At 34.8% G+C, this 13,374-nt stretch overlaps 1 protein-coding gene across 1 annotated transcript in view; it reads left to right on the top strand.

Moving 5' to 3' along the window:
- Positions 1 to 13,374, top strand: part of LOC138333015 (kin of IRRE-like protein 2) — a 122,198-nt gene that overhangs the window by 96,762 nt on the left and 12,062 nt on the right. The window contains exons 3-4 of the mRNA XM_069281110.1: positions 3,669 to 3,882; positions 8,018 to 8,047. Coding sequence (XP_069137211.1) covers positions 3,669 to 3,882; positions 8,018 to 8,047 — 244 coding nt within the window. The remainder of the gene's footprint in view (positions 1 to 3,668; positions 3,883 to 8,017; positions 8,048 to 13,374) is intronic.

The following is a 13,374-nucleotide window of genomic DNA, read 5'->3' as shown; positions in this document are numbered from 1 at the left end:
GTATTATGAAAGGTTTTAACAGGAAGAAATATACAACTTTTAGTTTTTTTTAATTTGATGTAACAATGAATCTGTTCAACAAAAATCTAAAGAATTGTTCAAAACAGATTATCCATGTTCACCTTGTATTTTCCTCCATTTCAAACTTTAGACAAATGTACCTTAATAAATTATTAACGGTGCACCCCAACCCCCTTCCTTAAGTCATTACTCGTGTAGATATTGTGTATATGTACCTTGAGAAATTATTAATTATTGTAGCATACGTACCTCCGAAGTCATACATATATATAGTGAGTCGCATGCAGCATGAGCCCATATGAACACGTTTGGTTTTAAACATTTGCGATAAAAACATTCCTATTTTTTTCTAAACGTTTACTTTGTATTACGTAAAATCTGTACTCACTGGAACTCCAGTACTGTCCAGGTAAAATGGAGTTTTCAAGTGTGATCACCTGTCACCTGTCATTAATTTTGAAGGTCATCTCACACGCCTGTGATTAAAAAAATTAGATCTACTATCTAGCTAAACTTGTATATGGGGGGGGGGGGCATCTCATGTTGAATTCCGTACCAGAAATTGACCAAAATTTTCATGAAATGCCAATATTGATTACCTCCCCTTGTCAAAAATAGACTTGACGAAATTTTAAACTTTCTTTACGTATTTTACATCTACATGTAATACCACACCCAAACTTTTAATTTTTAAAATGATGCGCCCTGAATACCCAATCAGCAGGCTCCGAAACATTCACCTCTCTATGAAATCTTAGGGAATTTCCAAAATCCATTTTTTTGTTTGATTCGGCGGTCCCTATATTAACGGAACTTTTTTTAATTTCGCGGTCTACTTAACCTGTTTTGCGGCGATTTACTCTATTATCGTCCGTGAAATCCTCGGAATTCCGTCGATCACGATAACAGGTTGATTGACAGAATGTATATTTGTCTTTAAGTTTAGATATTATTACTCATTACAGCATTAAACCCTCTCCGAACGAACTGGTATATTAATTTCTCAATCAATATTGAATACCACCAGAACGCGAAAAAATCTAATATCACTGCAATGATTTAATACTAGATAATATATTTCATTGATTGGTTTTCCTTAGTGGGGAAGGGAATGAATGACAAACTGTTCTAATTCTTACCGAAAAATGCTTTAAATAAATATTACAATAGTGGAATGAAAACCGTATTACTTCTACATAAAACAATGGCGTTATTACATGCTATGTAGCTGTCGTCTTACGTTACAGGCCGAAACACATAAAACATATCCTTTGGTAGCCATCTAATCGTAGGCTTTACGTATAAAAAAAATTAACTGACAGTCTAAGGATATTATGAAGAAAGAATAGTTAATAAACCGAACTTAGACGTGGTTTTTTTTTCATAACGAAATTCACTAGACTAGATACATGTACATACTATCGTAGGATTCCGAACACATAAAACATATCCTTTGGTAGCCATCTAGTCATAGGCTTTACATATAACAAAATAAATGACAGTCTAAGGACATTATGAAGAAAGAAAATTTTATAAACCGAACGTAGACATGTTTGTTCATAACGAAATGCACAAAGACTAGATACATATTATCGTAAGAAAGTAAGCGTTTTCTAGTATGGAATCCACTCAGGATTCGAAGTCAAACTTAATGCGTATGTAACAGCAAATAACTGACTTCATGTAGTTGCCATTGGAATGATGCCCCGAATGTTTGTTTATTTTTTATTTTTTTTTTCCAAATTGAGACCATGTTTTTTTGTTGTTTTTTTTCCAAATTGAGACCATGGTCTAGTATACTAAACGCCTCTGTTATGATTAAAATCCTGCTTCAATAAGAGTTTTTTTATGTAATGGTATGAGGTCATAAGGATTCATGTAAGTTTGATATATACCTGATGCTTTTTCATTTCTTCTCTAATTTGCATACGAACCTGGACAACTGTTCTGTAAGATATATTCAGATATATTGAAAATCAACACGCTCCCGACAATCCCTGTGTGTGGTAAGGTAACATTCCAGCTGGGACAAAAACAACCCAGAGTTTATCGTATGATACAGTTGCTCAGATCAAATTGAAACAGGTTGAAGTTTCAGCATTTACAGAACTGTGCTTGGTCACACGTAGCGTAAGATTGTGTTCGTGAACTTCCTATTTGATATGAAGACGATAGGTTTGTATCTTCTTAAGTGCCTGTTTTAAATATCGCTTATCCTCCTCATCAGTTTGTTAGACGTGAGAAATTTCACAGTGTTTTATACTTTGTACATACTGTGAAAGGTAGCATGGAATCAAGCCTGTATAGTTGTTATCTGGCATCTTTATCAACCATTCTACATACAAGCTGACGATTTATTAGTGTAACAAGAGGGAAATAAATATGACCCTCATACCAATCATGTAAAAATACCCACCAGGCTTTTTTATCGGTAAGAAAAACCTTCACACAGAAAGATGTATACTCATGAAAACGTATTGTTAAACATAACAATAATATGGATAAGCCCTACAATTCAAACCTGCTCTCCTGTTTCCTAGAGGGCTACGGAGTAATTTGGGTATGACTAAATATTACGAGGATCAAAATGGTTGTTTATCATATTAATAGCTTATAAAAATAAAACAGAGAGGAGAGGCTGAGGCATCATGCCACGGGTTCCGACAAATGTATCGCAAATTTCTGTCTCTTAGATCATGAGCATTTCTTAACTAAAGAAATTTCAAAATTCATAACAATTGTACTCAGTATGAAAACAGAAATTAACCTTCCTGACTTCTTTTTATATTTTTTAGACAATTTCAGGTTGGAATTTTCTTAAAGTTAAGAAAAATTGGTCCCGATCTGTAATATGGAATAGTGTTACTAAGTGTGTTCGAAAGACCATTGAAGGTGACAAATTCGTGCCTGAAAAGAAAGAATTTTTAGTACTGTTGTCCTGTTCTTGAAATTAGACAGAAACGGTTTTGAACATGCCTCGGAATTGTCGGTGCCGCTACACGCCGTAGGGTATATGACATTTTGTTGTATTGGTCACGAATCAAACCTAGGGTATGCTGGGATAGAGAGATTCTCTAATGAGGAATAGCAACGGGTTAAAAAAGAAAGGAAAAGTGAAACGGTAAATCAAATTTTCAAAAGTTGATTTTAAGTCGTGGTATCGAATTGTTTTGGAACCTAAATTGTATATATATTAAATTGGTTTAAAAGTTTTATTTCATGAAAGTAGACTCAATATCCGCATTGTATGAACATTTCTTAGAAATATCTTATTTTCGCCATCGCCTGTTGATTATATGATCATACGAATTTGATACATGGTTCGTTGTAAACTAAATTCAGCTTCTAGTTCGTTATTCTCCTTGTGTTTTCTAGGAACTAATTTATCGATCTATCGCCATACATCAGTCTAGTTACAACGGATTTCGACACACTGTGTGGCTCTATCTAACCACAATTTGACATGTATCCTGTTATCATACATATAACTAAATATTATAATATTGCGAATGAAATAATCCAGATAATAGAACTAGAATTTCAGAGATTTCTTTTCCGAGTTTTATGAGACATACAGTAGTGCATTTTTTTTTTTTTTTTTTTTTAAAGTTTTAGTCCTATAAACTGTTTTTATTTTTCTATTATAGGTTGTATGGCGAAAATTACCTTCAACAACACCTCTGACTATCGGCCGATTTCTTTACATCAGTAACGAAGCGTTCACCGTCGGTCACCAGCCGGACTCTCACCATTGGAACCTTCATATCAACCCAGTATCAGTAGAAGATGCGGGGGAGTACGAATGTCAGGTATCATCTTCCGACAAAACCATCCGACAACGAGTCAATCTCACCGTCTTAGGTACGTCACTTCCGGTTAACCTGTTCACATTTTGATATCGAGTTTTCTAAGAGTTAATTTCGTAGCTCCATATCAGTTTATTTATAAAAGTAAGAAACAGTATTTAAGGTAGAGGCTGTTTTTTCTTATTGCCTGTTGCATATACGCCATCATATGCAGAACAGGTGTAAATGAGTAACTTGAGTGCTTGCTTTGCAGCTCGGCGGGGTTGGAATCAATGTAAGTGTAACACTATAGAGGTCACCTTAGAACCACACTGGTGTACTCACCTGCTGTCCTTCACACGCGTAGAATGCTGACTTCAGTTTCTATCCAGAAAATTCATAAACATATTCGCATATTTTTGCCGTGTCCGGAGCTAGTTTTACTGGGATGTTGCCTTTTTATTTCATTTTATTCAATTACACTTTACGACCAAGAGACATAGTTTTCACGGCTACACACAAAAACATGTTGGCGCGTTTTGTTTGTTCTTAAGCTGTAGACAACTCTTTGCTCTTGTTTTCATATTTGAAAATAGTTATCGATTTCCGTACATTGGTGATTAAGATCATATCTACATTTTCTTAAAGCAATGCAATTCAATTCATGTAGTTTTTCTGAAGAAATGAAAAGGTTTATCAAATACTGTGTTAGCTTAATGCATTAATTAAAGAGATCCTGTCATCATCAGTTAAATCCAAAAGGGAATTAATCGTATTACTCAGATGTTCAGTAAAGGACAATCAAATAAAACTATTACATGTAACCCAATTTACACTTTAATCAACATATACGGTGAAATGATAAATACCATTGTAATTCCATTAAGTGTAAGTTAGTGTGGTATGTTAACAATTCGGGATGAAGTACATTGCATATGAGATACATGTAGTAAAGTGATGGCGTAAGACATTCTGGTGGGTTGGTCTTGATCCCCCTGTGGTAGCAAGGACACATCAGTGAAACACCCTGCCGAAGCCTCCCGGCTTAATTATATGGCTTATTATATGGGGAAAACGAAACCTTCACATTCCGAACTAGAAACAACCATTAGTGTTATGTCTAAAAACACATATCTGTAAGGTCAGTATCAATCCAAAGGTGAAACGTGGACGAGAAAGCATAAGAAAAATTGGATTGTAAGAATAAAGGTATGTTATTAATATCAAAGGACATACTTATTACGTCCTAGCTGTGATGTCAGAATGTTTTATAGTCAATTCGGCAAAACACTTCATTCACCAAGATCAAAATTCAATTCACCATCGTGACAAGTGTTCAGTGACCATGACAACAAAACAGATTCGATCTGTATCAATCATGCCACGAGCGTCTCAGACACATTCATAAGGCGGGAATCTCTAGTCAAGGCCAATTGAAGAAGGAACCTATTTACCATATTTGGTTATTATCACGTTACAGACATTATTACCATAGTAACACCACCATAAAAACTCACCTTTTACATACATAAGTGACTGTGGAGATGATATTTGATTACAATATTGACAGGTTGTTCCTTTTGTAACTACACATTTTGCACTGTCATTTTTGCACATCGATATTTTCAGAACTTATTGTCATTTATATTTTTTAAAATACAATTTTATTGATCGCTCTACAATAAAATATTTAGTCCATAATTCTTAAAATCTCTTTATCAGTTTATCAACCTTATTCTTCGTTCTAGTTAGGCATGCATTTGGTCCCTACACATATATATTTCAGCAATAGTTCGATTGAATTTTGTTTCTTCTAGTTGTATAATATTGGCCATTATCTCGATCTGTAACACTGCCTTTTTTCAACAAAGCATGCATAATTGAAACAAAGTTGGTAACCCTTTTCCGCATGATAATGAATTCCTTTCTTCCTGGCTCCTTCCTAGTTCTGTTATTTTTATTTACGGCTTGATTATACTGATAATTAAGCGATATTTTACCGTTTAATGATACATGTACGGATTTCTTGTCTTTCGCTATTTAATCATGCCTTCATTCCGGAAATGGAACCGTATATTTCCGGTGCTAAGTAAAACTGGGTGCACGACCCGTAATCACCTTGGTTAACCGTCATGAATGCTGGGATAGACTTCAGCTTAAATGACAATCAATTAATATACATCCTAATTACATTAACGTGTCACATCACCCATGCTTCCATTACCTGTAGTGAATTTTCTTGTGAACTTTCTTTTATGTGTTAAACAAAAAAACTTTTCTAGATCTATATGTCACTTTTGCATTTTGAAAAGGCCGTACAATTGGTATTGTGCTCACATTTCGCTGCTTTTTATTGTGCTAGCTGGTCTTCTTTTGAAATGCCTTTAATCTTTAAGAACTCTTTACTCATTATTTGATTTTATTCTTTTGTTAATACACACAAAATTTGAAGACAAGCAACATATTTTTTAATATACGTTATATTATATGAGATATCGATGCATACTAACATAGGATACCGTTTTCAGAAAATGAGATGATTCGATAAAAACAATTATAAACGATTTCGAGCTCTTTGATTGACAACCTAATATGTTGTAGACGCGATGGATGCCCATATTCTCTTACACTGTATTGTGTAATTTCGACCATAAACGTTATCAGGCATGTTTTAATAGATACTGTCAGTCTCAAATCTAGCTTTGTCGCCGGTAACATCACAGAGATTTGTGAAATTTCTGTAAAAGCCTTTTTAAATATGAATGGATCTTGTCACCAGAGGTGTGAATCACGCATCTCAATCATCATCACGTGACCACAACAAACCTTTGTGATCGTCGTAGGAATAGATTGTCCTCCAAAGCGCCGGTCTAATGAAATAAAAACGTCCCCAGCACTAGGACAGTTCAAAGTTAGTTTCACTCGGTATCTGATAGTAAAGCTTGAGTAGGTGGGTATTGGGAGAGAGTTATGGCCAATCCAATCCGATGGCATTATGCCGTAGTGCGTCGACACCATATAAAATGTCGTTGTGTCGTTAGATGTTTTTATTTTTTTTAAAAGGTGTCGTTACCGCTCTATTCGGCGAAACATGGTGCTGTTATCTAATTTATTAGCCATGTGGCATGTTACCAATTCAAACTCGTCATTAAACGATCGATCTGTTTAAAATTTGTTTCAAACTATTCTGCTTATCAATTATTTCATGACAGACTGACACGTACCTCTTTTCCGAGCTCGTGCCGATATGGCTCTGCATATGGACAGTGAATGGTATCGAAATCGCGTAGCTATCTTATCTCGCACAACAACTTCAATTAGAAATGTAGATGATAGTACGACTTTCTGTTTAAATCTTCCATGTTTGGTTGTATATATGGGATGTGTTGGTGTATTTATTGTGTTTCTTTTTATAGCAGATTATTCCTCATTTGACGCGGGCGGTTTAGAAACATTTCATTTCCATTTCCTTTATCCCTGCAGTATTTCATATTTAAGTAACCTTTCCCAAAGAAAAGGTGAACAAATGCGCCTTCCACTAATGGCATTCATAATATGAATATATTAAGTTTCTCTATTTATTTTTTATTTATTTTTATAGCAAAGAAAAATTGAGAATGAAAATAGAAGAAAGGAACAAAATTAGTCAAATGTCTTATTGTTGATCAGATCTTGTATAGCTTTATAAAAGGAAATGGTTGAAAATCACCAAAGTCATTAATGATCTAGTATCAACTAAATTGATTAAGGGACGTCTAACAAAAAATCTGCTATTGCCACCAGCGTAGAGAAAAGATGTCTGTACTTTTAGACAAATGGCATATTACGTCACTGCGGCACGCGATAAGCCTCGTGTTGTGGCATGCCCTATATCGTGTTGATTTATTCGCCCGTGTTTCAATTCAAATTCACCCAAAAGTGGTCTATTGTTTCAAACTAGACAAAGAATAACAAAATCAGCTGCCTTCTGTTTGTCTCATTATTCACCAATTGTCTACTGTAATTTATTGATTTTCGTATATTTTATTGCTCGTTTGCTCTCTGTTTAAAACAATGATTATAATTTTCAAGACTATGATGGTACATATATATAGTATTTGCCATTCTGTGGTACAATGGGCATGGATTGGAAACGAAAAATCGTTTTTAAATGAATAAAAAAGTTATTAAGAAATACAATTCTCCATTGATTATTTTATTTTATTTTGCAGACAAAAAAGACAAAGGAAAGAGCTCGCCGGGTAAGTTAATGACTATTACATATACATTGTGTTACTGTTGAAAACTAAGGGAAATGGCAGATATATCAAAATAAAGTACGTAGTATAAAATGTGCCTACTTACCCAAATTCTTTTTTTATTATTTTAACGCCGGAACTTTATGTTCAGCTGTTGATAATATTTCGTCACCTGCTTAAGCAATAAACTGTTACCAGATTGGACATACAGTTGATATGAAGCCCATCCGGAAGGAAGATAAATAGAATGGCGCCCGTTAGGGCGGCATGAATATTTATCTTTCGGACGGATGGGCTTCATATCAACTGTAAGTCCAATCTGGTAACAGTTTTTTACTTATATTTTCATGAAGATCATTCAAATTCAAACCTATACACGTATATCCTTTGAATTTCCCGCTTGCGCTAGTGTTGACGTCACCAAATTCAATAAACGCAACAGCTTCTGAATATAGTTCAACACAAAACGGTTTGAAACAAGGGAACAAATGAAAATTATGCGATGATATTTTTTAATACATGCTATTTTGTCAACACGATCATACTATTAGATTTCATAGACCGCGCAATTTTAAAACCACATTTTAAATTATTTGATCGTTTTGTATAGGCGTAAGCATACATTGTATACATTGTCAGTGACGCGGCGGAAACGTTAAATATTCATACGCTTGACAAGAGTTCATAGCCTGATATTGCCCATCTGGTTTAACATAGATTAAACGGGAAACTGAAAATAGAATGGAAATATATTGTATATAAACATATAATGTATCATTTACCTGTGTGTATGACGTAACGTAACATTACAAACCTACCATCTGTGAGTTCATGACTGAACGTAAGAAATAAACAAAAAGTCGGATGACTAGTATTGAAGAAGTAAACTCTTACTTTGTCTAGTTTAAGAGATGATAAACCCAATGGAGCACGAGGTAAATTGCGTAAACGCGAAGCAAACACGAAGCGTTTACATAACAATTTATCGACTGCTTCATTGGGTTTATCATCTCATAAACTAAAGAAAATAAGAGGTTAATCCTTATATTTACAGTATTTTCTTTCAACAATAAAATCAACCAGAATACAATATACAATTATTTACCGTGTGTTATATAACGTCAAAATTATACTGCTGTCATGTTAAAAGCGACTGACAGCTTAATCCCGCCCCTTCTCTCCTAGACAACACAAAAATAGTTCCTGTATTTCAACTATTTTCTTGAGGTCAAATAGCAATAACACATTGAAAAATCAAATCTGTTTATTGCATGCCTCCGATTGTCTCATACATGTGTTATTTGTAGACATTGACACGTGATTTTGTGGAATGTCAAAAGAAGTCCACCAATGATCACATGTTTTCATACGCACTGAATCGGGTCACGTTCCGTACTCAAGCTATGGTGAAAAACAGACCTGCCAAACTGAGTTCATCTTTACAGAAACTGTGGCAATTGTAAATATTCAGCATTACAGACAATGAGGACACCATTCAATATTTATAATCTCAACGTCTTCTGTAGTCCCATCGTCATTATTCAAAGTGATGAAAAGTATATGTAACTGTTTATAATGGAGAGTCACTGGACAGGCCAAATATTTGAAATCTTAGAAGCGACAGCCGTGACGTTATGGGTGACGCTTGTCCCTTACCATCACTTACAGATACCAATTGTATCATTGACAAACTTTATTGATCTCATATCTACCAGATTGTACAAGGACATACCAGCGACACATTGATCTCATATCTACCAGAATGTACAAGAACAAACCAGTGACACATAGATCTCATATCTACCAGTTTGTAAAATCTGAGATATATTAGCATGTTTTATACCTGACAAATTCTACAAGGAAAAATCGGAGAGATATTAGCATGTCTCATAATTGACAAATTCTACAAGGACAAATCAGAGAGATATTAGCATGTCTCATTCCTGATAAATTCTACAAGGACAAATCAGAGATGTATTAGCATGTTTTATACCTGACAAATTCTACAAGGACAAATCGGAGAGATATTAGCATGTCTCATTCCTGATAAATTCTACAAGGACAAATCAGAAAGATATTAGCATGTCTCATTCCTGATAAATTCTACAAGGACAAATCAGAGAGATATTAGCATGTCTCATTCCTGATAAATTCTACAAGGAAAACTCAGAGATGTATTAGTATGTCTCCTACCAGACAAATTGTACAAGGACAAAAAAGCGGCATATTAGTATTACTCATAACAACATGGTTTTAATACAACGACACATTGTCTTGCATATCTCTTGTACACTGTCGATATATTCGCTGTCTAGATATCTCCACCAGCACACTTAAATTCTCCGGAATAACAACAACCATTCAGTAATTAATCATAATTAACAATGGAATACATTGTTATAGTATTATTTTAATTCCGTGATCATTAATTAATGAATTATCAGGTACCAAAAATAAAAGTTCGTAATGTGTAAAGCATGTGAGAATTAATGAAAGGAATATCACAAAGTGGAAATGTTTTTTGTTTAACCGCAGTGACACGATAATTATTCGTACTGGTCAATCAATTGTGACGAGATCACGTTCTTTCATAGATATACGAAAAAATTTCAATCGGACTTTAGGGCGGGGAGGGAGTTTCTCTAATCCGCCCTCAATTTGTACTAATACAAGGTATGGCGAGAGGATTGCCTTCTTCGTCACGCGCATGCCGCGTGCAAAATACTAAACAAATTAAATATCCCTGATTAGTAGCAATATATTTAAACGAAGCCAATTTAATACAAGCACAGTAGTACATCTTATATCCTGTTTTATTCCTTTTTCCACGTCATCCACTAAGCGATCATGCCGAGGTAAACTAGCCTAATTCAGAATTACGGCACGCTCGCGTGCATTTTGAATTCATTTACAGTCCGATACTTTGTAAATTAGATTTAAAACATTTACTTCATTTAACTGTGTATAATGAATTCGAGCTAACTAAATAACAACATGTTATGTCATTTCAGCAAAGTCAATGGTAACATTTTGCATCATTGTTTCACTTTAATGAGAAACCCGTGCGTCAAAACGTCGGAACACATCGGCAGCCCTGCATCCTTTGGAATGCATGCTGTGCTCGTGTCACTTAAGTGCACTTTTGGCCGTGGAATAATCCTCACGATATGTTCAATGATATTAAACACTAACGTAACTTCGTTTGTTATATTTCCTATCGACACTGAATAAAACTCCAATTTAAGTAATTGGCAATATTACAGAAGAAAAGGTACTTACATTCTGAACACAAACTGTCACATGCCGTTGTACCTTAACCTGTGCGATCATCCTTTCTTTCATAGACGGCGAATGGCGAACAGAATCTTTCAAGTAAAATTGGTAATATCCAATTACGGCTGTCATAATAAACAATGCAAAGGCCTTTGAGCACTGAGTCGGAAATCCATCGTATGAATGCATCACCATGACATGAACGTAAATACAAATAACCATGTACACAAAGAGAGACAATTCTCCGAAAAGATCAATGGATATCAGTGTCGAAAAACGTTTAATGTTTAAGTCCATAAATAATATTCCCATTCAACATTTTTTGCATTATTTATGTCGTGCACGCGATGCAAACACAAAAATAAAAGAAAACATTGTATAAAAGGTTAAATATCTTTCACAAACAGGATATAGACTACCCATGTATTAGGTATAAATAGGTAAATTAAAATCAGGATATTGATGCATTCACTTTACAATATCACGCTAGCGTTAAATAACGGGTAGATATCGGAACAATTTTATTAAAAGCAAAACAAACATCCAATGTTTTCTTTTCCGTCTTCTTCTAGACGTTTTGCTTGATTGTTCCAGTTAATTGATTGTACATATACACAAGTGATTATTTGTTATCTTCATATACCGATTTGCATAGACTTATATCCCTTGCGGAAAAGTATTCATGGTGACATCATTATTTTGTGAGCAGTACTCACATCGTTTTGTCTAAAACCTATTACGTTACATTACGTCATAGTCATACATACCCGTGAGGACAAATAACAGATATGTATGCAAAGTCGGAATACCACACTTCATGTAACAGTAAGCAGTTTCAAGCAAAACTGTGTTGAAAGTAAAGAATAAAGATATGTTCCGTAAACGTTATTTTTGATTTGAGAGTGCTATCTTAGAGGTTAATTCGTCGGTGAAGTAATTGGGGCGCAATTGAAGAGATCCCATTTCCACAAGGAACCTTGCAACGTGACTTGGCCTCATACATAAAAGATGACGCCCTGTCACGTGGTGTTGGAATATTAATCTATGGCTGTAGGGCCTGTAAGTAATTTCACACTAGAGATGGCGGAGAACCGGGGTCGGTGACGGAGGTGTCAGTGCCACTAACACGTGGAAGATTTCTCTCACTTCCTTGTAAGCGGGGTTCGTATTGAAATGTCCTGACTTCCGGTTTAGGCCATATAACACACTAATCGTATTGAAAACCGTCTATTGAAATACCAATATTTGTTTCGATAAGTACCGTAACTTTTTTCATGTGCGATTTAAACCAAATAAATCCGCAAAAGGGTTTCTCCGCGAATTAATACCTTTTCTATAAATACTGATAGGAATTTTCATTCAATTAAAAATCGACGAATGTAAATCTTACTGCACTTGTTGGCCAACAAAGAAAGCTGGTTTACCGTACGACACTGGAATAGAAATTAATTATCAATCCCCTTCTTAACATTATGCAATAATTCATCATTCCCTTATCTGCTTTTACCGTGGTCACTGATCCTGTATAATGCAAACGAGAAGTAGGTAGAATATGACCATAACATTAATAATGAATACACGTATTATAGTTTCCATGCGGGTTCAATAACAGAAAGTGACATAAACTTGCCATATAGTTCAAACATCACTGTGGTCATTTGGTTCAAATCTAAAATGCATTTAATTTTAAGTTCACTCTCCTCATTAGTCTAATTTTGAGGACAACTAGTCCACAACACAACTCACACCAGATTCTAGGTCCAATGTTTGTAGGACGTGAGGTTCGTGTCGTGTACAGGTTCCAGTACCTTTAATTGGGCTAAATCCCGATAAACACGATTATCAGTAGATATATATCGTCATGTGATCGTCAAATCAATTTCAAGTACCAAACAAATGGTCTTATAACTCTCAAGTCCAAGTATATATTGGCAGGTCTAAATATATTTTATGTTGACTCGAATCTGGTGACTAAAGGAATTTCTCATATTTTGAAATTGCCAATTACAGAATTAAACATGGTTTCTATCAGGCCTGTATCGTATACCTATCGTTAG

Source organism: Argopecten irradians, chromosome 10 (genome assembly GCF_041381155.1).
Source record: "Argopecten irradians isolate NY chromosome 10, Ai_NY, whole genome shotgun sequence".
Classification (NCBI taxonomy): domain Eukaryota; kingdom Metazoa; phylum Mollusca; class Bivalvia; order Pectinida; family Pectinidae; genus Argopecten; species Argopecten irradians.
This window is presented reverse-complemented; position numbering and strand designations above follow the sequence as displayed.